Genomic DNA, 26,474 nt, shown 5'->3' on the forward strand with positions numbered 1-26,474 from the left:
TCCTAGAGCTCTCTGTCTGGGTACGACTGCTGCTCTGAGTCCTAGAGCTCTCTGCTGTCTGTCTGGGTACGACTGCTGCTCTGAGTCCTAGAGCTCTCTACTGTCTGGGTACGACTGCTGCTCTGAGTCCTAGAGCTCTCTGCTGTCTGGGTACGACTGCTGCTCTGAGTCCTAGAGCTCTCTGCTGTCTGTCTGGGTACGACTGCTGCTCTGAGTCCTAGAGCTCTCTGCTGTCTGTCTGGGTATACGACTGCTGCTCTGAGTCCTAGAGCTCTCTGCTGTCTGTCTGGGTACGACTGCTGCTCTGAGTCCTATAGAGCTCTCTGCTGTCTGGGTACGACTACTGCTCTGAGTCCTAGAGCTCTCTGCTGTCTGTCTGGGTACGACTGCTGCTCTGAGTCCCTATAGAGTCCCTATATAAGCTACAGAGGTACAGTGTCTACTGCCTGGTACAACTGCTGGTCTAAATCCTCACCACTTTGAGTGCTACTTACTAAACTAATGTCTATTATAACTGCTGGTCTAAACCTTTTAGACCCGTTATTGACCTTATACCAACCTTGAAACGTTAAACCTTAATTATATCGCCAAGAACGGTGGTCCCTTATTGGCTGGTGGAGGACACCGACATGCATACATACATACCCAGCTGATCGCAGTACTTGCACGCTCTGTGCAATATTAATAATAATAATGATGATGGTGGTGGTGATGATGATGATGATGATAACATGATGTGATATATAGCACTTTTATGGTACAGTAGAGCATGATTAAATATATAGGACGACGCTATTGATCCATAAAGATGCACATTACAGTCCATATACTATACATTATATATATAGTTTAGGCGTGCGAGACCTGGGCCATGATTTCTACTCCTCATGAGAAGGAAATGGCATTCTTATACTCCATCTGCTAGAGGCGTTTGGCACCCAGACAGACTATCACTATCCTTGGACTGACTCTCTCTCTCTCTCTCTCTCTCTCTCTCTCTCCCTCTCTCTCTCTCTCTCTCTCTCTCTCCCCCGTACACTTACACTCTCTCTGGAGTCTATGAAATATCTCAATCTAGATGAGCTTTGATTCACTGGCTGGGGGAGAAGAGGTTTGTATGTCTGGCTGGGGGTTGCGTGTATATGTGCATGTGTGCGCGTGTGCATGCACAAGCGTGTGTGTGTGTGTGTGTGTGTGTGTGTGACTGTGTGTGTGTTGCACACACAACACGGCACTGAGTGGGAGAGAGAGAGAGAGAGAGAGAGAGATGAGAGATACGTTAGTAGTTATATAAACTAAGTCGCTGTCAGGCAGAAACCTGCACCGTTGTTCAGAACCGTTACTTGTTTCAGGATATGGGAAACAATAACATTAACCTGTGTAGTCATATACGCTCTCGTCACTAAATACTTTTCATTGGCTAATTAGTTCTTAAACTAGACCGGTGAACGGCTGTAGAGCACAGAGTCACTAACGACAATACCCAACACCCCAGAGTAACCGCTCCACCCATCTGTCTGTCTGTGTCCCCTTTTATGCCCATATATGGAGATTTCGGGGGCGTCCAAAAGGGACAAGTTTGAGCACCACTGATAGCTACAGAGTTTTTTTATTTTTTATTTGTCTGCCTCGGGTAAAATAGCAAAAACTGCAGATTGCTTGTAGATCGGCTATTAAAGCTATACATCTGCGTGGCACTTTTATTACGACAATGTGAAATAATAGCCATGGGGGCATTGGGGGGCATTCATTTATGGAAACTCATAAATATGACTATGTATACTGTAGGACAAGGGAGACAGACGCAGATTGAGATGGAGAGAGAGAGAGAGTCTCTCAGACACTTTCTTGGCAGTCAGGGAGATGACAATCTGAGACACTCCTGTCTGGATTGATCCTTCTTGGATGTAAAGAGCTGCTGATGTTATAAAAGGATACTGTGACATTTCCGATTACTCCGCTTTTTCACTTAAGCAATAATAGCGTTTCCCCTGCCCCCAAAATACCTTAACCCCTTCTCGTGTTTTAAACATTATGTTATGCTTTAGCTATTGGAAAATAGCAGATCTACAAGCTCTACGAGCTTGTAGGTCTGCTATTTATTTTTTTTATCGTGAAAATGTGCCTGAAATCTTTGAATATACGTTCTTTCAGAGCGAGTTTCTAACTCAAATCTTTGCTACCGAGAGGGTCCCTGGAACTACATATTTTCAGATGGGGGTCGGCGGCCAATGTCATATATATTTGGGGTTCCTTGACATGAATATGTTTGAGAACGACTGACATAGAAACATTTTTTTCAGAAAATATTTTTAATTTCGACGTCAGGTTTAAATGGGTTAATCGCAGGAGCCATCCCCCCCCAGTCAGAAAATGTATTTTCTCTCCATTTTCTCTTTTTGTCCACATGTATAGTCGACGTTATTCCATGTCACCCTACAGTCAGTCTTACGGAGTGTGTAGATAAAGCGTCTCTTCCGATAACACGTGTAGTAGCCAGCCGCGTGGCACCTTTACACCTGTTTATATGTACTGTATAGTTATATGTATAGTTTCATTATATAGATATTCCACTGTTACGTTCTTAGCTTACGCATCTGTCATGATAACTACTTTTTATGTATGTGTGATACAGTATTGCCATGCTTTTTGTTCTTACTTATTGTAAATCGCTCTGGATTAACCCATTCTGGGTGGGAACCCCTTTTGGTGTTATAGCATTATGTGTTATGCTTTAGCTATTGAAAAATAGCAGATCTACAAGCTCATAGCGCTCATGGCGCGCCACCGAGTAACGCGTGTTGAGGAACATGCTGTCCTATACCGCAGTTGTTTTCTTTGCTAAACCGGCGCCCTGCCCACTACCCTGTAGGACGTATAGTCTCCAGAATGCTGGAGCAACGGAAGCTGTATCATGATTCATGAGTCAAATATAAAGCATAATACAGCCTGCTGCTTAAATGGAAATGAAAAACAAAAGCTCTAAAGATATTTCTTAATATTATTTTGTGAACGAAAATGGCAGCTTCCTTACTCAGATTTCGGGAGTTGTATAGTTCCAGACTCTCTCTATAAAGCATTCGGAGATTGTGGATATTTGTCTGGCTATACACAAGACTACTATAGTGCAGGGACAGATGTTCCCGACCGTCCCCTGACGGCATTCCCACCCTCGAACACGATCAGTTGGACTGGGGTCGAATGCACCGCAGAGGAGTCTAGCTTCTCGTCTTAAGTGGTGGACGGCAACATTTTACCCTAAGCTGCGCCACCCGGATGCCACTAGAAAAACGTACCATTTCAATGTAGTAGCGTTTAGATTTTCCTGCGCCGTGGCATTTTGGTTCCTAATCTGAAAAGCACAGCAAGAAAAGCACTGACTGCTGCAGGAGTGTGTTTCCTAGAAACCCCCAAAAAAGTATATGGTCAGTTCTTTTGCATTTAGATGTTTATATGAATAAAGGAGGCAAATGAGAAGCGTTTAGATGATCTTGACCGAAAACTGGGGTTTGAAACATGGACGGTACAAGGAATGGAGACCAAAATAACCCCCTCTCTCTCTCTCAACCACCACCACTAAATAAAACTGCATGGGAAACGGCTTACATGGAAATGTTTATCCGGAGTTTCTCAGTTAACCAAGAAATGCCTTGTTAGCATTGTCACTGGTTCCTAATGGATACCAAATGTTCGCTGCTGGCCGCAAGCTATATAGCCAGATAGTAGAAGCATCTCAATTACTCAAGCGTTTTGGCTTTTGTTGTTTTGTTTGCGGTTTTTTTATACCCACACACACTGCACGGACAAAACCCATGATCAAAGCATGGCATTACGGGAAAGGTTGCAGGTCACCATTTAGGTTTATTGTTTGACGGCTACGGCGCTGTCAGAGCGCAGCCAATTCAGGTTTAAAAAGCAACACTTCAGATTCGGATGGGTACTCCCCAGAACCACTTGAGAGTCAAATCCGTAGAAATCCTTTCTTTGTATTCTAATGTTTCCCTTATGTTGCTTTGTGGCACAGAACAATGGGTTTGAAATGGCTTCATCTTTGTCTTATACACTACAGCATGTTTATGACAAGTCTCCTGTCATAACAGGTTTGAAACGACCCCCCCCCCCCCCCCCGCCCCCTTATTTATTAACTTAAAAAAAAAAAAGTCATCCCACGGTTAATTTTCATAACGCATTTTTTTCAGCTGGTGTCATTTGCCTAAGCGGGCGCTATATACTCTCCCTCTGCCAACCTGGGGAGAGACCCAACACTGAGCTCATGTTTCCTTCAATGCACCAGGAGTGAGCAGGCCGCTTCTTTTCACCTGACCGGGGGGAGTTTCCCCAGTAGGATGTATCACGTGGAATTAAACACGATACTCCAACCGGTTTCCTTTCCCCTCCATCAGGCTGACCAGGGGGAGGCAGTATAGAGACCAGGATTACCGTTTGTTTTCTGTCAGGGTCATGGGGAGAACATGAAAATTTCCACAGAAATGCCCTTTCGCCAACCCCACGCCCACGCCACCTGCAGCATCCCCCGGGCCGCGGGAATCGAACCCGGGACATTCTAGCTGTGAGGCGACAGCGCTATACCGACTTTGCCCTTGGAGAAATAAACTCTTTAACCCATTAACCTGTGGCCGATTCTACAAATGCCTTCTAAATCAGTAGTTTTAAGCACACTTTAAAGATTTGTCAATATCTTTAAAGTGTACCACACAGATGCTTTTTCCCGGTAGGGTTTTAATGGGTGTAAGGAACACTTCACACCATAAATGACCGTTACTCGCCAATGAATCCATGGAGATGTGTTTCCATTCCTGAGCCAACAATCCATTATTTGACTAATTTAAGTTAATAGGAGACCAAACTTAACAAGAGCAAAAACCCTATTTAAAACATTATCTTTGAACCTGGATTATCAGGTCGTTTTGCATTGGACTCCTACAGTATACTGTAGGGCTGTCAGTTCACCTCTATAATCCAATTCGAATTTCATTGCTTAATTATTTGTAATTTTCCGAATATATTCGAATATTTACATTGTATTTTAGCTCATATTTAGCCTATAATAATACACAGAATAACAAGGTTTTGACGATGCACGTTCTGTCCACTAGAGGGCCCCCCCTTCCAAACGACAAAGCAGTACTTTCAGAACATGTAATAATGGTTTTCGGCACAAAATAGCGTTTAAACTGTTGTTTTATTGAGCACAGTGCACTCAGCACGGTAAGATTGTTGTCTGTCTATAGTGCAAATGCATTTTACAGTGAACGTTGTATACTTCTGATACAGTATAGTCTGAGTAGTGAGTAGGCTAGTCAGGAATCATGAACTTTTTCTTTTTTCTTTTTAAACGGAATGCTGTCACGATGAACAGGCCATCATTAGTAAATAGCAATGAAGATATATAGAGATGCCTATATTTTGCGCTAAAGTAATTGTTGAATAACACATAAATGTAGGTTTTAACGCTAGAATGGCATTGTAGTGGACTATAGTGAGAGGCGAGATTGTCTTTCCTTCATTGCGGGACTGCAGGACTAGTCTGGAGATATAGTCGTGGATGATCAGCTTCAGACAGTCAGTGTTTTGGTTCGTACCTGGAGTTTTGCATTATCTCCGCTGTGCACAGCAGCACAGGGGAACTGTCTTTAATATATCCATGGTCGTTTTCAGTTGCTTTCCATGTGCAACACAAAAGTAGCCTACCATGTGTTTGTTTTGGTAATAGCCTACTGCAGGCGCAGCCATGCTGATTCACGTAATCGCGTAGGACAAAATGAAACCAGCCGGACCAACGTTAATGGTTTAATGCACGTAGGACCCGCATTTTCAAACTGTCCACAATATGCGACAGACTCGACGGTACTAATAAAACATGCGAGTGATTCTTCTTAGTTGCAGCGCGCTGTGCGACTGCGTGTGTGCATGCGTGCAGAGGAGGGAGGAGGTGACGAGGCGCGCGTGTGACCGTGTGTGCGTGCGTGCAGATGGGAGATTTCACAGCGGTAGATTCGTTACTCAATACATTTAGTGAGCGGATAATATAACATAAAACAAAATAAAAATATTAAATAGAATTAATAAATGATAAAAGCTCCATTCGAATGGCAATTTTAGCTTTCGAATATATATATATTTTTTAATATTCGAATTTCTTTCATATTATGAAATTCGTTCTGACAGCCCTAGTATACTGCAGCGGACACCACAAATATTGAATTGTTGGCTCAAGAATGCGACGAGACCTAAACTGAGGATCTCCATGTTCTGTTACAGATGTGCTGTTACTTAAGTCTAGACAGGAGACGCTCACATCGACGTAGATTTACCATTTACTGTCTGCAACACATGGAATACAGTTAAACTTGATGTTATATAGGCTCCTGCTCTGGGAGATATTCTCCGAATTTTGTCGAAAGCAGCATGCTAAGCAAAATCAGGGAACGTTCGCGAACCCCCCCCCCCGTGGGTTTATACAAGAACAGGCACATATCAAGGCAGTTAATGAGATTAACTCACTCACACAGACACAAGTATTTGAGCGTATGCCAGACTCTTGAGTCTATGCCAGACGCTGATCAAAAGGTGGAGGCTGGGGTGGTGGAGGGAAGCTTTGCCAGCAGCAGCAGCAGCAGTGTCTGTGATGCAATGGAAGCAATGCGGGAGCCGTATTTAAACGGACTGCCTCGTTGAGGGAATGAGGCGTGTTTGGAAGTATGGAAGTGTGTGACGTAATGATCAGCTGAGATGTGAACGAGAAATGAGAAGCTAGGCTGATTGATACAATCAGCTGACAACTGATTACAGCTGAGGCGTGCAAGACTTCCGTGGCCCCTGTATAAACTTAACGCTGTGCTTCATTTTTGTAGTGCAATGGTTTGAGTTTGTTAGTGTATATACACTGACACCACAACGCGTATTCAGGGCGGAGTCACCACCCCCAGGGTAAGTTGTGATTTGCTCTCGTTCACTGCAATGCAATTTGCGGCATTTCCAAAACAATATTGCGCAGAGTAGCGATTATTAAAAGTATTTGCAATGACATACGTTGAAAGATCTGTTGCCCGTGGACAAGGCACGTTACCTCCGCAAGTTAGTTATTATCGGCATAGATGTTTGTCCGTATGTGATTAAGGATTGGAATAAGTTGCATTGGCAGCCATAGAAAATTCTTACCCTGGACTAAAACCGGATGTGACGTTTTTGGGCGTTCCTGTCTTATGTGGTGTCAGTCTATGTTTACAAGTGCTGTGAGCTTTTTTTTTTAGGTTGTATATTCTGTTTCATCTAGAGCAAAGCAACTCAACCAACCAAGATCAGGTGTAGCTCATTAACACACAGCTCAGTCCGGCCTCATACACACAGGCGGACAGAGTCTTTACTCCAACCTTCTTGTAGACCAGGTTTCAAACTTTCATCATCCCACAGTACACAGCCCATGTTGCGAAACCATCACACCAACGCATTTACAAAGACCTTTGAAACCCCCGTCAAAACCTAAAAACCACACGACATTTTGTGCAAACATGTCATTCTTGAAACCGGGTTGTTTGTTTCCCCCAAAAAACGCCAGAAAAGAAGTGACTTTCACAAAAGTCACAACATTATTACCGGTCGACTGGCTTTTTGTTATTCACATTTTCCTTCGGTTAATTGGCCAATGAAAATACATTTAACTAGGCTGTCTAGCACGCGCACACACACACACACTCTCTCTCTCTCTTAAGTGGGCCATCGTACTGTAAGTGGTCATAAGTGGGTCGCCCCGGGAGACGTCCTAGAAGCAACCCAGAGATGCGTACAGTAGAGACATGAAAGGTTCCAGGCACAAACTGTCACGCTAACAGACAGATTGGTATGGACGGCAGAAGTCAATGATGTACTTAACTCCTCTCTCTTTAAGCAGAGAGACATGCCAGTGAAGGTATAGACAAACAGAGAGAGAGAGACAAAGTATAAAGGATGGAAGAGAGAGAGGGAGGGAGGGAGGAAGGGAGGGAGGGAGGGAGGGAGGGAGGGGGGGAGGCAGGCAAAGTCAATGATGCACTTAACCCCACTCCATAGATGGGGACAATCAAGAGAGGAAGGGAGAGGAAGAAAGAGTGTGTGAGGATGAAGCGCAGATAGAGAGAAAGTGAGGGAAGTGAAGAGAGAGAGAGGGGGGGGGGGGGAGACCCAGAGGAAGTGAATGATGTACGTATACTTAGTCCCTCTCTGTAGCCTACATACAGTACATTACATACAGTATACACCCCTGTCAATGTGAGACCGCCAAGACATGGTAGAGAGAGAGGAGAGGAAGAAGTGAGAAAAGAGCAAGCGAAAGATTGAGGGAGGGAGGGAGGGGGGGGGTTAGAGAGAGAGAGAGAGAGAGAGAGAGAGAGGGGGGGTGAGAGAGGAGAAACGGGAGTATAGCATAGCGTGTCTCTGGCGGGTCTAAATGTCAGGAGAGTTAAGTGTGAGCAGAGCGTACAGGAAGAGCCCCATATAAGAGGGAAAAGCCCTGTTTTATGGCCGCATAAATCTGCAGTCCCTCCACCATACGAAGGACCGTGAGCAGCCTCCTCTTCTCTCCTCGGGCCTCGCCGTTGTAGGGGCTCCTCCTGGCTCTTATAAGTCACCCATACGCATAGCACTTTTCCTTTTTCCTTTTTGCCCTTTGCCTTCCTTTTTGGTTCGTTCTTTATTCTCACCGTTTCTCTCTTCTCCTTTTGTTTCTTTAAATCTCACCGTTTCTCTCCCCCCGATGAATACTCCACTCCTCTGTCCATCTTTTCTCCTGACTTTGTTTTTGTTGCTACTTTTTCCAACTGTTGAAAATTCTGTCCGCCTGCATATCTATCTATCTACCATTCTGTCTTATCTTTCTTTCCACCTCAGTCTCTCTTATCAATTTCCCTCTCTCTCTCTCTCTCTCTCTCTCTCTCTCTCTCTCTCTCTGTCTGTCTTCCCAGTGAGTTTCATACTTCCAGTGAAGTTATTTGTCAGTGAGCACGCATGCACGCACGCACGTGCACAGCACACACATGCACAAGTCTGGCTCCTCTAACGTGTTGTTTTTGTTATTTGGAGTCATCTGGGAAATGAGTGAATTCAAGTGTCTGTCCAGGCAGTAGAAAACCAGGACGTTGTTCAAGACAAGAACAGAGCAATCCTGGCGTGTGTATATCTGCTGTGTGAAGCGGCCCCTCGACGGAGGCGTGCTGAAAAAGAAACAAATAAATGAATGTACAGACACAATACCTCATAAACGACACATCCTCCAGTCATCCGAAATGACAAGCTTCCTTCCGTTGAGCCACCTCTCCCCCCCTGATGATGTAGGAGTTTAACTCGATCCTCTCTGTCTCTCTCTCTCTCTCTCTCTCTCTCTCTCTCTCTCTCTCTCTCTCCGCCTCATACGCTATCTGTCATTCCTCTTGATGTCTCTCTCAGTCATGTTCTGACATTCTCCGTTCGCGTATAGTTAGTCGTGTCTGGCGTGGTGCAGCGTCAGAATAAAACAAACTGCCACTCATCATTTCTCATTTCTTTGAATTGCAATCAACACAGTGGAGGGGGGGGGGGGTATTCCATTGTCTCAGGGCCTTTTCTGCTGCTTCGTAACTGAGCTGTGTGGCAACGAATTAATTATCTTTCGCCGCTGGCGAGGAAATCGAAACTCTCTCTCAATCTGATCTAGGACCCGCCCTGCAGCATACAGATACAATACAATACAAAACAATACAAAACAATACACAATACAAGACAACAAAGGCACACAGTGACCCGTACAACGTTATAAAAACCACACGCCAACATACCTAGTGCAAAAGAGGAAGAACATCATAACCTTCGACCCCTACCAATGTCTGCCCTCTGCAAGGACTCTGTTAAGGCAGTGTGATTGACAGAGGGACAAAGGAAAGCTCATATTGTTAATTTGTTATTATATTTGCACGCATGGACCTCGTATACCTCCTACCTGATGGCATTAGCCGATACTCGGGGTGTATAGTATACGTGAGAGGGGTCAGACACAATTTTCTTAACCTGTCCAATGGTGTCCTGCTCAAAGATGACCTGGGGGGTGTAGACATGACTTATGCTTTCATTCACCTTTTTTCTTTTCTCTCTCTCTCTCTCTCTCTCTCTCTCTCTCTCTCTCTGTGTCTCTCTCTCATCCACCTGACAGATGGAGAGCGAGAGGAAGAGGAGAAAGTACTCGACCAGCAGCAACGACTCGGACACCACAGATAGTAAGTCGGACGTGGAGTGGCTTTGAGTGGGGAGGGCGAAAAGGAGGGGGAGAGGTACTGTGTGTGTGTGTGCGTGTGTGTGTGTGTGTGTGTGTGTGTGTGTGTGGGGCGAGTTCCTGTGATTGTGCATGTGTGTGTGTGTGTGTGTGCACTATAGCGGGAAGGTAGCTGTCAGTCAGTCTAACTCACTCACCAGGTACCCGAGATGGCTTCACCTCCTGTCCATTCTGTGTGAAGAGTGAAGACATCCTGCAACGTCTGTCTCTCCTCTCATTAATAATGAAAAATAAATGAATAGATATAGAGTTGGGTGAGACGGGGGGGTAGACGGGCAATAATACAAGACGAAAGAATGACAGACAGAAAGGAAGAAAAGGTGGGAAGAATGAATAATTCTAAAAGACCATATAAGAGCCGGTTGGTGTGGACAACCAGCCCCGGCTGACTTGACAACATAAAGAAAGCAAGCCGGGGAAAGAAAGGGTCAGTGGAGCAGGTTGGAGAGTTAGCCTCGGAGGCTAACAAATGCTGTTTGAAATGGTTTGACACCTTAACGTACCTTTTAAAGGAGAATTCCATACTAAAAGGCTTTCTTACCTTTCTTTGTAGTTGTTACGTCCCCACCAAAGAGGTCCAGGTGTTATTTTGTGCAAAAGCTCCTTATTGGCTGTTTCCCCTACCATAAGCCCTAAATGAATTGCATTGAATTGAATGGGAATTCAATGGGGCTATGGGGTGTTGTGCTAATTCGCTTATTTCCATCGCTCAAAATGATAATTTCTTTGTATATATCCTCTCTTCATAATGTAAATAATATCCCAAGTGGCACAGTTTACTACTTCTTTCGATGGAAATAAGCGAACTAGCATAACACCCCATAGCCCCATTCAATGCAATGCAATTCATTGAGGGCTTATGGTAGTGAAAATAGCCAATAAGGAGTTTTTGCACAAAAAAACACCTGGACCTCTTTGGTGGGGACGTAACAACTACAAAGAAAGATAAGAAAGCATTCTAGCATGGAATTCTCCTTTAAGACCTGCTTTTCTTACCCTTGCAGATTTCCCAACTAGACACTTTTCTTTTTTTTTAGGTCTCCAAGGTTAGTGGAAAGGCAAATATGAGAAAGGAAGCTTCATGATCGCTTGCACAGCCTATATAAGATAGTCCTGATAAACTGATCGACACTAACGAAGAGATGAAGGCGTGCTCGTGGATACAAATTAAACCGTTTACTTTATTATTCCATATGCCTCACATGATTCCAAAAGCATGCTGTTACCCTGACAGAGGCAGCTCGCTGCACCAACGCTGGCCTCCACTTTTATTTTAAACAAACCTCGCATCGTGTGCTGTAGCAAATCTGCCTATTTCAGGTGATTATATTTTATTGCCAGTATTGTTAGTTTGGCCAGCTGGGGCGCCTGATGGAGGGGAAAGGAACTGGGTGGAATAACGTGTTCCTTCCACGCGCTACGTCCAACCAGGGAAACTCCCCCCCCCTGTCAGGTGTAAAGGAGCAACTTGGACACTCAGGCATGAAGGAAGCATGAGTTCAAGTCCGTTGCTCTCCCCTTGTCCCCCATATATGGGGACTATAAAAAGCATTTTTATCCGAGCTGTTATTTTGCCATTGGCTTTCAACTATGCACCCCTATCGGTCGGGAGGAGGGTGGCACTCGGTGTGTTCGATATAGGCACGCTGACCGCCCTGCCAATGCAGACTAATAGGCGAGTGCGCTCCCGGTGTGCAACTGTGGATTTCCCAAATGAACCCCGTCTGAGAAAAGTAGCCGGGGCGCTCGGATAAAAATGCTTTTTATTAAAGAACGCGGAATGCAGCAGTGCTAATCGCTGGTGCAGCAACTAACTAACACCTGTGGGACAAATTGTGAGTACTTTATATTTGAAATCGGGATGTTTATGTATACGTTTTGATTGTAAATGTAGCGACCGCGTAAAACAGGCTGACTCATCATGGCATTCATGTTTCAGGGAGTCAGAAGGTGCTTTGAACTTAAATGAACGTCTCCCAATAAATTGTTCTCTGAATATCGGGTACATCAAAAACAGCTGTATACCATCTCATAGAAAGACAAGACAGACAGCGGGAAAGATTAGAAGAGACAGTATAGATCAGTTAGTATGTCAGTTTCATACAGTGACAAAAAAAGGAAGTGAGAGAAATCAAGTTGGACAGGAGAGAGACAAGGCGTCAGCTAATCGTGACGAGCGCGTGCCAGATGTTCAAAGCGGTGTGAGTTAACCCATTTTGGGCGGGAACCCCTTTTGGTGCTTTAGCTATTGAAAAATATCAGATCTATACGAGCTTGTACAGTAGGTCTGCTATTTTAGAAAAATCATGAACATGTGGTGCAAAGCTTTGAATGCCGTATGTACTCTTTCAGAGCGAACGTTTTTTTAACTCAAATCTTTGCTTCTATGGGAGGTGGTCCCTGAAACAACACATTTTCATATATTTTTGGGGGTCCTTGACATGAAATATTGAGAACCACTGATATAGAAACGTGAGGTTTTTCAGAAAAAAAAATACATTTAAAAAAACTTTTTTTAAATTTCGACGTCAGGCCTAAATGGGTTAAGCCTCTGCGTGGCTAACTCATCACCATCGCTGCCGGATCCCAACCGTCACCAGGGATGACATCTGCTCGTGAACGCCTCTTACAAGCGACGTTATGCCGTGAGCACACAGGCTCGCTAAGCTCTCTCCCCGACGTACCAAACAACACGGAATGTTGTTTTCCGTGAATCATTCTGATCCAGCCCATCTGACCACTCACCACGGGGCAGCCCATATGTCGTAATAATAACGCTTTTTCGAGATTTGGAGCCCTGATCCAGAAACGGTTGCTTAAACAGCTGTCCTAATGACTTGCAAAAAAGGTTTAGGAGGTCCCCTGGCGAGCCAGGGTGAACGCGGTGACGGTTGGTTAGTAAAAACGGAGATAAGGGGTGAGTTTCTTATCACCGCAGCTCAGTGACGTCACGTTGTGTAGTTTCCCCAACCAAACCACCGCGGTGGTCTCACCTTATCACCTAAAAGTATGGAGTATATGCGTGGGCCTTTGGTCTTCTGTACTCTGCTGAAGGAAGACAGGACGCAAAAGGTCTTAATTCTTTTGGCATGCTCAGAACACATGCCTGGTTCAACATTTAGGCCTGGGACGTTATTAGAGACACTATCTGTCTAAAATTAACCAATTTTAGGCCTGACATCGAAATAAAAAAAAATGTCTTTTTAAAATGTATTTTTTTTCTGAAAAAAACACATCTTTCGGACCCCAAAAAATGATATGTAATTGGCCGCCGACCCCCCATCTGAAAATATGTTGTTCCAGGTAACCTCCAGAAGCAAAGATTTGAGTTAAAAAAACTAAAATAATATATATTCAAAGATTTTTCACGATTTTTCAATAGCTAAACTGCTAAAGCATAACATAATGCTTTATGTGTGTGCCGCGGTGTGGATAAATGGGCTATAGGAGAACGTATACGGCCTGCCCCACCACCATGTTTATCTGTTGTGTTCTGTTTACACGTGGCACTGCATCCGTGCCACAGGTGGTAACACATACCAGGCTATAATATAGGCCATTGGTATCAGGGATTTGACCCCGATACTGAAATCCGATACCGAGAGAATGTAACTTGTCAGAAATTAGAGCAAAGTGACCTGAAATTGTGTCGTGGTTGTTTTTATCCCCACACAAAGAAAGGGTTGTCAGATCTCTCCATGGAGGACAAATATATCGTCACTGGCAGGCGCAAACATTGTATCTATACCTATTTCAACCTTTTATTTCAACCGTTAGTTTTTGAGTGGTGCAAACCACTCCTACAAGTAGCAATGTCCGTCCGTCCGTATGTTTAGGGTACCTACCAACAGAGGGTGCTGTTGCACCACTCACTCTACTCCGTTTAGCCGATCTACAAGCTTACAAGGTGTCAAGCTTGTACCAATTTTTTTGAAAGTGGTTAAGTCTGTGGGGATTATAAATATTAAGAAATGAAAAGTATTCACAAGACCCTGTGACTAAATTATACTACATTGGGTTGGATCCATGACTTTGGAACACGGGTACAGTATATTATCGTAACGATTTTGGACATACAAGGTATGTCCGCCCGACAGCCGACAATATGTAACTCTTTTAGTTCACTGACGGCAGCCCCAAAGCATAAGTGTCTTTATTTACAGTTCAGGGGGCATTGGGGTGAACACATCGCGTTGAGTCCATCGCGTTCAGTTCATTCCGCGAGACACTTTTATCAGCGTGTGAAGAAGGAGAGCATATCGACTCACCCCCCCCCCCCCCCCCCATGCACCGGTTGAGGCCGGTTGAGGCCAGTTGAGGCCGGTATAGCCGTCGACATGTCCACACGGGTCTCGTTTCGTCCCCTTTCGCACATGCGAGGCTATGCGTCCGTCTGCATCTGTCGGCTGGAGGTTATCGCGTCTCTAATTGAAGGATAGCCATGATAATTTTGGCTGCGCCCGTCGGACCGGGCCTTTTAATTAACACACAGCCACGATGGTAACCTCCGCCTGTGGCTCGGCCCCTTCGGTTAGCCTCCCCCCCCCCCCCCCCCCCCTCGCCCGCCAGATGGAGAGGCACCGCAGCTGCCTTGTGTCTCACGCACACACACACACACGCGCACACGCAGACACACGGTACACATTATGAACCTCATGAACCATACAGCGTCTCCCTATTCTGGACATAATATCATAATAGGCCAAAAGTCGACGGAAAATAAATGAAACATTCGGTGGGAATATAAAGGCAAACATTCAGCAAAAACAATAAATTATATATACTGTATATATACCGGTTAAAGCATAAACGCGGCACCGTACCAATGCCGGAAATGTTACACACACACACACGCAGACGACGTGCACACACTTGCACGTACAAGTATTGTGCACGCACGCAACGCAACGCAACGCACGGACGCAACGCACGCACATGACATCTTTGTTCATGGCTGTGAATGGCCCACTCGTCCTGACACATTTATGCTCGCAGCGAGCCGCAGTGTTTCACTGCTACGTGGTTGGCTCTAGGAACAGCTCTCTGTCCCTGTGGGCTTGTTGGTTTGAATGTGAACAGGAGGAGGTGGGACACTCTACAGGCCTCTCCGTCTATCTAGCCCATTCTGACCTGAGATCAGATTCTAAAAAAAAATGTCTTCCACATCCTGACGGTTTTCTGAAAAAGCTATGTTTCTAATGTCAGTCGTTCTTTCGATTTTTCAAAAGTAGCAGATCTACAAGCTCGTAGCGCGCCACTCTGTGTCGCGCGATGAGCTTGTATATCTGCTGTTTTTCAATAGCTAAAGCATTATGGTAATGCTAACACCAAAAGGGGTTTCCCGCGCAAAATGGGCTAGAGTCTATAAATGAAACGACTTGACGATAACAGCCTCGACCTGCCCCGCTGCCGTCTTCTTCCGGTGATATCGCTGTCTCATAGATTATTCTCTCTCTCTCTCTCTCTCTCTCTCTCTTGGCTGTTCCTGCCCTCGCTCTCCCATTTCTCTCCCTCCTCATCTCTTGTCTCGCTCTTTATCCTTCATGTCTCTCCCAGATGTCTCTCTCTATATGTTCTCTATAGCACCGAGCCCCCGAATGCCGTTTCTCTGAAATCTTTTGAAACTGGCGCTTGAATTCTTTCCTGCGAACCTGACGCTTTGTTTTCACGATAATAATGTAGTTTTGTATATGTTTTGGTTTAAAACAGTGTTAAGATAAGTGCAGTTAAGGTCACACACGACCACATCTGTTTTTTTGTAACTTGCGAAGGGAAGCAGCAAACGACGTGAACTTGCTGACAAGTCCGGCGGTTTATGATATTAACTCCGGAAGAAACACGTGGTATATAGATGGTCTAGAACAGTGGTTCCCAGGGGTACCTGAGGGAGTTCCAGGGGGGACCCATCTATTTTGTTCATGTTCATAAAGTGCTAAAGTGTTTAAAGCAGTGGTTCCCAAACTTTTTCATGCCAAATTGACGCTACTTAGCCCGTGGACCCCCATTTGAAAAGATATGCCAGGGACCCCCATAAGAGAAGACGTACACATTTAGATGTCTGTATGCATTTAGACGTATACATTTAGACGTATACATTTAGACAGTGTCCCCCCGAGTGCCTCCCCAGTGTCCCCCCGAGTGCCTCCCCAATGCCTCCCCAGTGTGCCCCCCGAGTGCCTCCCCAATGCCTCCCCAGTGTGCCCCTGAGTGCCTCCCCAGTGTCTCCCCAGTGCCTCCTCAGTGCCTGCCCAGTGTCCCCCAGTGTCTCCAATAGCAATACAAGAGCAATAATACAAATTAATCTTAATGTATTAATCTTATTAATTAATGAATCAAATTAATTAATTAATCAAAATTGCGGCCTGTGCCCAGCACCATGCCAAAGCTTTTTCCTGCAGGAAACACTGCTTGTGGTTGTAAATATATTGTTATCCGTGTAGCGAGGATGAGGGGGTACCTGGAAAAATATCTACCCCAAAAGGGGTACCTGGTCCAAAAAAGTTTGGGAACACTTGGTCTAGAAGATGGCCGAACCCATATAAAAGCCCATATAAAAGCCAAGCCAGACCCATCCCAATTCCAATCCACCGAGGCAAAACTTTGGTAAATCCAAAGCTTTTTTTTTTAGACACACAGCCCCTACCCCTTTTCCCCGCTGTCTTTCTCTCTCTCGCATTCCTTCTGCACGCGATGATCGCAGCCATGAAGTTTATAATACAAACAAACACACCCATGTGCTTCTCCGAACCGTTCTACCCGGCCTGTCTCCCTGCAACCGGTGAGGTAACGTTAATCCAGTTCGACAGCAGTGAAGCCGGGAACTCATAACAGCTGACGGCGGGTCTGTAGCGTGAAGTGGCTCAATGGCTGTCAGTTCACACCACATTAACCCATTTTGACCTGAGATCAGATTCTAAAAATGTCTTCTATACATCCCGACAGTTTTCTGAAAAAAGCTATATACGTTTCTATGTCAGTGGTTCTTCGATTTTTCAAAAATAGCAGACCTACAAGCTCGTAGCGCGCCACTCGGTGGCGCGCTATGAGCTTGTAGATCTGCTATTTTTCAATAGCTAAACCATAACATAATGCTAACACTAAAAGGGGTTTCCGCCCAAAATGGGTTAAGATTAATTTGCACCTCCATCACATGGCAGTGTGTCGCTTTTTTTTTTTTACTTTTACTTCTTGTATTCTTGTTCTTAGTTTGTTGTTTTCTAAGGCCTCATACACACGCGTATCAAACGCACATTCTGTGTTCTGTCTGTGTTTGATGGCCGCCTCAATGCTTTTCCTACGAAAGACACGTGGTTTGACCAAACATTTGTGTTTGATTGCCCCCCCCTCCCCCGCATCAAACACAAGTGTTTGGTCAATTTGGTCAGTGTATTCAGTTCCTTGTTGTCATAAACGATGTGGTCAGTTCTAGGTTGTGTTTTCTAGTATATTTGTATATCTGTGTCACTGTCATATATATATATATATATACTATAACAGTGACACAGACGCAGAGAAGGCTCCCTGGCCTTGACTCAAATACACCAGAGTATAAAGGCCAAGTGTGGACAAGGACGGACACACGCACACCGCACAGACCAACAGTCTGGTGAGACGTATAGGAGGACACTGTAGGCAGGAGGCAAGCCAGCCATAGTCCTAGAGAGACCTCTCAGTGCCTGCAGTCCCCCAAGAACACACAAGGCAGAGAGAGCTTCCTGTTGGTTCTGGCAGGAGAGAAAGGGACAGTGGGGCCGGGTCCGCAGGGGGGGGGGGGGGAGTGGACAACTGGACATAAATAAACACCATGCGCAATCGATCACTGGTATAATGGATATACCTGAATGGCAGTTACAGTACATAATGACTACTAGAGATCATAGATGAGGCTTTACGTGTCCAACTCGTGCGTTTGGATGAATCATTCTGTGCGTGACTGACGGCTTTGTTCGACATTATCAGATCGTAAAAAAACAGAGCCATTGGAAACGCTATCATGGTGAGGATTTTATATTGAGTATATAGTCCTCACAATGTGCTATATTAAATGACCTTGGTATTACTGTGTTTTTTTTTTTTTTTTTCAGCATGCCCGGTGTGATTCATTCATTCAAGCGCCGACATGATGTAATTCATGCAAATTTTAGGGGTGTAGAAATGGAAATCGGCCTTGGGCTACAGTGCGGCCCGTTCGCTCACACACACACACACACACACACACACACACACACACACACGCGCATGCACGCACACATGCACACACGCATGCATGAACGCACGCACGCAGCCACACGCACGCACGCACGCAGCCACACGCACGCGCACACACACATGGGGGGCCTGGGCGCCGATTGAAGCTGTGGGTGTGTTATTGGCTGCAGTGTCTGGTTAATTGCCATTAAGTTGTGTATTAATGAGGTTGTAAAAAGACCACAGTGGACTAACTCCTTAACAAGATGCTATTTATACTGTCATTACTTATTAAACCACTTAATAGATCATCATCAGCCTGCCTCTGGTATAAGGGCCCGGTCTGCGCTGCTCTCTGCATAATAACCGCTGGGCTGGCCTCAGGAAAAAGTGTCCATTTTGGCCATGTGCCAAATGCAGGCATATATACCAAGTGATATGTACTTAGTCCTCCTGGTGTAATGTTAGGCTGGCTCTCAATGAAATCTACACGGTTATGATGATACTGTATGTACTAGTGATATAACCAGTAAGACGCGCAAACGCGGGAAGCGTTATACGTCCAAATATGGAGTGTGTTTCACTCAGCTCCATATATGGGCACAAAGGGGGGACACACGGACACACAGACAGACAGACAGACACTGTCTGTCCTCTGTGGACGCGTGTGACGCGGGTAAAAAAACCCGAACCGGGGCAATTTTAAAGCAGTCACCGAACGCAGCGCAACGCAACGCAGTGGAGACACCCTTCATTGATTAAAAAAGGGAACATTCCCTGACAGTGACGGAGACGCAACGCTGACGCGTCCGGCGTTAGATTCTCCTTGGAGTCTCCTACTCGGTAGGAGACTCCTTGGGCGTGTGTAATTGTCGGAACATATAAGTCATGTTTGAACTAGCCTACTCCTTTGATAATGCACACAGTACAAAAAAGACAGTTGAAGACAATACCTTAAAATGTAGGAGAAATGGTGCTACATATAACAGATAGTCTAGGTTAACCCATTTTGAGCTGGAACCCCTTTTGGTCGTTACATACATTATGTTATAATTTAGCTATTGAAAAATAGCAGATCTACAAGCTACAACTTGTAGGTCTGCTATTTTTGAAAAATCGTTAAAATGTGTCTCAAATTGTCATGATTAAAAAATATATATATAATTCGACGTCAGGCCTGAATGGGTTAAATAGATACCTATTATGTGTCGTTTAAATATTATGCCCCTCTCTCTGTACTAAATAGATACATATTATGTGTCGTTTAAATATTATGCCCCTCTCTCTAATCTCTGTACGTGAGGTGTTCCATCATTTTGGAGCACAATTGAAGAAGGCTGCGTGTCCAGTGTTTTTATGGGTCTGCATATCTAGTACGCCTGTAGTAGAGTAGGATCTAAGGGCTCGTGAAGGAACGTAAAACAACAGGGAGTCTGTGATGTAGGTCAGCCCGAACCCGTTGAGAGCTTTATAGTAGAGGGACTTTAAAAGAAATCGACTCTTGGAAGACACAAGGAGCCAGCGTACATAGTTTAGCTTTGAGTCCCTGCAAAGGCCCGACCCACGGTGTTCGAGCCTAGCCCCCGGTCCCAACCCCGACAAGGGGGGGGGGGGGGGGGGTTCATTAGCCCGAGCCCTATACCCGAAGAACCCCGACATAAAATCAATTAGATATCTCTCTTGACGTACGCTTTCATGTGCACAGTGTGAAACTCTCGTATACAAGACGCCGAACCACTATACCTGCTCCACGACGAGCACGTTCGTGCCTTGTGCAGGGTTTCCTCCGCCAGCAATGCTACTGTCTTGCCTTTAAGGCAATTCTAAGCAATGTTGGTATTTCTGTCCGCTTTACAAAAGCTTGCAACTACTTTATTGTCATCCTGTGTACATGTGCTTTTATTTTGAAGAACTCGGTATATAATGAGAGTCACTTCCTGTGAGCACCATCTTTGATGCAGTAGTGCAGAGAGTAAACGCACACTGTTCAGAGCTGTAAGTCTAAGAAAAGAAAACATCTACCAACTCGGAAGCTTTTGAGAGGCAATGCTGTAAGTTGCAGTTGATGTTAGATATGCTAACTTTCTGTACAGTTTTGTGGTATTTTGTTATGTTTATTTTGTATTTGGGAACGTTTTTGACAATGTTTACTGTTGTCTGCAGAACATAGCCTAGCCTAGCCTCAGGTGTATGTCATCCTACTAATCAACACTGATGAGTGTATGTGGTTTAGCTAGTGTGTGTATGATTTTGTTAATTACCTGGGTTTATTTTGTTGTGAAATGATTGGAAAGCTGTCAATTAACACATTGACTGCTACAGGTTCTAGCGGACCCTGGCTTACTGGTGCTGAAGGCTTAACATGGGCTTTTTGAGCTTTTTGGGGGGCCCACAGCGAGGGGCCTCTTATAGCGAGAATCACAATCGCATAAATAAAAAGAAAGCCCAACTTGTCCACTTCAATTTTAAAAAAAAATTATGATTCTACCATCTTCCATTCTGGAGATATTGACCTTTTTCTAACACCTGCTTTTGCCTGCACGCTGCTTGTGAAAAAAAACAACAGAGATATGGAGGCCTGAAGTTGACAGACATTTCAGTTCAGTTTTTTTAGTTCAAAAGACCGATATAAAATTGAGCACAAATAATATCCTATACAAACCATATACCGAATGAAAGCCCTGAATGTCTACTTTTAGGAGGAAAACAGTACACATTGTACACATATACAGTTTGTCACTAATTGGCTATTGAATGCAGCTTGCGCCCACCAGAGAACTTTAGAGAAGGCATGGACCCGAAGAACTATTATTCACAAAATAAGGCCTATAGCGACATGTACATACTATATACCGTATGAAACAGTAGACTCTCTGCTTTCATAAGAAAAATACCACCCAGAAAAATCACACCCCTGTGAAGTGAGCAGTGCAATTGCACTGCTCACTTCACAGGGGTGTGATTTTTATTATTATTACAGTATTAGTATTTTTCTTATGAAAGCAGAGAGTCGACTGTTTCATACGGTATATAGTATGTACATGTCGCTATAGGCCTTATTTTGTGAATAATAGTTATTCAGGCCCATGCCATCTCTAAAGTTCTCTGAAAAAGATAATTTTAGAGAGCATGGACCTAACAACTAAATATTCACAAAATAAGGCCTATAGCGACATGTACATACTATATACCGTATGAAACAGAATACTCTCTGCTTTCATAAGAAAAATACTAATACTGTAATAATAATAGAAATCACACCCCAGTGAAGTGAGCAGTGCAATGTTGCACTGCTCACTTCACAACATTGCACTGCTCACTTCACAGGGGTGTGATTTTTATTATTACGAGTAAGACGCGCGAACGCGGAAGGCGAACGCAGATCGTAAATTGCAATAACAATTAGAATAAATTACAGACATGATCTGCAGGGTGTCATAGTTAGTGCTTGGACCACGCCAGCTCCATATATGGTCACAAAAGACGCCATCACACTCATGTCACCATGACTCAGCCATAACCATATAAGGAGTCCCCAAAGCAGGACCACGCCATCACACTCATGTCACCATGACTCACAAATCACTCAGCTCCATATATGGGCACAAAAGGGCCAGGTCCACATATACAGTAAGCGGGACAGACAGACACACACACACACACACACACACACACAGACAGACAGACAGACGTGATCTGCTAGGTCTCATAGTAAGTGCTCATTGCATTCGCAATTACAGTATTAGTTTTTTTCTTATGAAAGCAGAGAGTCTTGATGCACATTATCTGATCATAAAACGGACTTGGAAACTTTCTTCAATCGTAGCCCCATATGTGCCCTCTCCCTACGCTCATTGAACTCATTCTGTGATTCGAGCTACAAACAATCGCAGTAACGGGGGGGGGGGGGGGGGGGCAACTAGGCTTTGAGGAAATGATCTTGCATAATCAACATTATTGTCGATTGTCGTGTGCCGCTCCAAACATGTCCAGACATACCACTAACCTCATCGATCCAGTCTCGCGTATCTATAAGGTGAGACGCGAGACTGGATCGGATTGTGTCTGGACATGTTTGGGAAAAAAAACAAGAAAAACAACGAGATGGATGCGGCAGCAGCAGAAGCAGCACGTCAACGTATTTGGAAGAAAAAAACGAGAAAGCACCACCTGTCGTTGCAAGACAAACACCCGTATGTTGCTGATAGACAGATAATAATCGATCCGATTTTGTCCTGCCGTTCATTTTATCACATTAGGTGCAGGGCAGGCTGCTCGACGGTGAGTTTATAATAGCCTGTTGTAACGAGAAAGGGGGATGGATTGGATGGTTGGATGCGAGCAGCGCAGCAGCGGCAGCAGTACGGCTTGCGATCAGCGACCAACGTATCATGGCGGGCCCTCGATAATGATGTGCAATCTGTCCATGACTAACTCCACATGTGTCTGGCAAACGTTACGTTATGAAATCAAATGCCGATCGTTGCAGGTTTATATACGGGCAGAGAGCAAATCGCGTTGTATCTTGTTCCGAGAATGAGTGCAAGCCTTGCAGTTGAAAGCAGTGGGGACTCGGGAGTGGGGGGGGAACTGCCAATGCGATCCAAGAGGAAGAGACCCCCCCCCCCACCATTCTCCCTCGGGAGAAACCATGTAGAAACAGGAGGGGAGGGGGAATCGAGTGTATTCACACAAACAAGAGCATTGTCCCATCCATTTTAGATCCCCTGACATCTGCGTTGGTCTATGCCGGACGGCCGTTTCCATTACGTCGTACGTCCTCGCATAGACCAACCAATAGGCGGTGCCAGACGCTTCTCAGACCAACACCTCTTTTCAGCAGGGGGGGGGTTTAACTCTTTTTAGAGCCGATCGGTGTTACATTATGAGTTGTCCGGGCGCAAATATAGTTGAACTATAGTAATCAATAAAAAAACGTTTTTTGGACCATAAAACGTATAAAAACGTTATGCGCTTCTTGCGCTTGGCTATAATAAAACGTTTAAAAACGCTTTCAGCATTCTATGAGTTAAGAACAAACTCTGAATGTACAATTTTATTATTTTTGCAGTTTTCACCGCCTTGTCATGAAGTAAACAGTCAATTCCACCTTCGACTCTGTCTTCATTGGCTGCGGTTTAACTTGATGTTAAGTGAGCAGTCCCATACACTGCCATAGAACATTACAGCTACGATGCAAAGCTCTTTGGATTGATAGGCAGAATTTACCATTTAACGCGCTGGAGTCGGAGATGTGTTCTCTTTTCTTTCTGTTACTTGCCAGCTGTCTGGCATGCAGAGCACCGAATAAAGCTGTAACCTTGTGTAATTAATTGATTGATTAATGCATTCTGTAGCTACATCAGTGCACATGACGTATGGAGTTCAATAAGAGTTCTGCTCCCCAGCTCTGTTGCACCATTGGCACACATCTCCTTGTAGTGTGTCCTTGGTAGGGTTCCAGCGGCACACCAGTAAAATGTGTCACCTTAGTATCACAATTATTTTTAGCCACTTTATCCATAATGTCATATACTTTGGTTGTTCAAAAATAGTATTGCATAACCGGTCTTTTTTTTTCAAGATTCTTTTTATAATTTTAACACAAATCTTGACATAAACTTTGAATTGTTGTTGAACCAGAAGGATCCTCATGCTCTTCCCCCCTCCCTCCTCCTCCTCCAGGTCAGGTCACGTCATGGTCCCGCTCCACCAAGACCACGGGAACCAGCAGCACCTCATCATGGGTTCAGCACCAGCACCAGAAACCATCAGAGGTACGTTTAACAACCACACACTTGTGTTCCACAAGTATGACCGACTGTGAGAGGGAGGATGACTGATTTTAAGCAGTCACACCTGTTGTGCCTTGATCAAGTCCATGCACAACAGGTGCGCGGCCACACCCCAGCTCTGAGTCCAGTTCTAGTTTGACTCAGGCCAGGTGTGACTGCTTAAATCAGTCATCCTCAGTCACTCACACCGACCTCCAAGGTTTTTGGTTTCATTCACGAATGCTTCCCCCCCCAAAAAATGCAGTATTTGCTTGAATACCTACAAAATATTTCCAAAAGGGCTGGCTTTTCTTTGCTGAACTCTTGCATAATCTGGATATCTTGGACCTTGTCCAGCAAAAATATTCCTTTTGATCCAGGATTAGCTCAAGTATTTCCCCGACTCCTGTATAATTGTTGGTGGCAAAATGTCAGGCGTGGGTTGTGTAGAGTGAGAAATGTACGAGAATTATGGTCAAAAATGAAGTACAGTACGTGGAGCACCTTGAATTCAGTATTCCAGAAACTGTCCAAATGTCAAATCTTTACTTTTGAGGAAAATGAAAATAATAACTTAATTTTTTTTCATTGCTTAAATATTTATAAAACCCTCCGGCTTTGGCATTGCGGCACAAGCTCGCATGGCGTGTGAGCTCGTAGATCGCCTATTTAGATGGTGTGGCGTCAATTCATGAAGAAATATAAAGAGAAGTGGCAAGTTACAAGGTTTCCGCCTGACGGAAAGCCGCAGAATGTCAAAGGAAATGCGCAGCTGCTCAGAGTTTACAGCGAGATTCAATCAACTCGGCTCAGCTCAACACAGCTTGTTTGTCACATCACAGGTTTACAGAGGCAGACAAGTGGGTGAAAGTCATTGTCGTACAAGCTCCCAGCTGTTGCCGTTTCCAGAATGAAAGAAAGAGAGAGAGAGAGAGAGAAACGGAAAAAGTCACAAAACAATAAACATTCATTCATTCGACAATGACGGCGTACTCCGTACTCAGAAGTCAGAGAAACATGCGGCAGCCACTCCTTATCCAGTTCAGTGTGGCTTTAAAATCAGCCACTGAGTGAAACAAACACGGGACTCGGATGCCCGTTCCGTTCAACCACAGTGCAGTAAAACCCTCAGCTCATGCGACGATGGCACAGATCGAGGTTTTGGCTGAAGTAGCGGGTTGGAGGAACGGAACAGCCATGGGGGCCTGTGTGTGATGATGAATGGGTCTTATGAGGGATGGATCTCAAATGACCACCCCATGGGGACGTCGTCGGTTTGGGGGGGGGGAAAGCGGAGCATAATGTGGAAATGTGGTGGTGCAGTGGTGGTGGTGTAGTAGCTGCTTGCCAATCATACTATACCTCCCCAGGGCCTCATACACACATATCAAACGGATGTTCTGTGCTCCCTTGTCTGTGATTAATGGCCGACCACGATGGCAATTCCAATGGCAGTCACATGGTTTTCGACCAAACATTTAGCGTTTGACGAGACAGTCGGCAATCGGCAATCGAACACAAATGTTTGGTGGTCAAAACCATGTGACTCCAACTGGAATTGCGTTGTGGCAGCCATTAATCACAGAACATTTGTTTGATACGTGTGTATGTGAGGCCCCACTCAGTCAGCGAAGCATAATTCACCCCCCCCCCCCCCACCCCTCCTCCAGGAGAGAGCCTGCCTGTCTGTCTGTCTGTCTGTCTGTCTGTCTGTCTGTCTGTCTGTCTGTCTGTCTGATGCCTCTTTTAATGCGAACGGTGATTTCACCCCCGAAAATGAGATGTGCCATTCAGGGGGCTGGATGGAGAAGTGGCAGCTGTAGCTCGTTCTAAAAATGATTGATGGCTCAAAATGATTAAAACCAATCTTCGCCTTTTTTTTTTCTTTCTTTCTTAACGGATAGGTAATTTTATTACTTTCGCAAAACCGAAATCTTCTATGCTCTAGTCTAGAGATTAAATCCTTTATTTCCCCCCCCCCCCCCCCCCCCACACCCCTCACAATGTATATCATCTCTGAAATTGCCACCTCTCGCTGGCTCCATTATGAGTCTACGACGTCCCTCCTCTCGTTCACTCCCAGCGGTGTCAAACGTGTCGCAAAGCTGTCACGCTGGAAATGTGACGAAAGGATTCGACGGTATACCTAGAAGTTTTTCTTTGTCTATTTTTTTTTTTCTTTCTTCTTTTGTTTTTTGGTCTTTTAACCCATT

General features: G+C 44.8%; 1 protein-coding gene across 1 annotated transcript in view; it reads left to right on the forward strand.

Moving 5' to 3' along the window:
* Positions 1-26,474, forward strand: part of jade2 (jade family PHD finger 2) — a 246,411-nt gene that overhangs the window by 34,389 nt on the left and 185,548 nt on the right. The window contains 2 exon segments of the mRNA XM_080780445.1: positions 10,181-10,244; positions 24,173-24,264. Coding sequence (XP_080636571.1) covers positions 10,181-10,244; positions 24,173-24,264 — 156 coding nt within the window.

This window comes from Protomyctophum bolini, assembly GCF_963924005.1.
Source record: "Protomyctophum bolini genome assembly, chromosome: 13".
NCBI lineage: Eukaryota > Metazoa > Chordata > Actinopteri > Myctophiformes > Myctophidae > Protomyctophum > Protomyctophum bolini.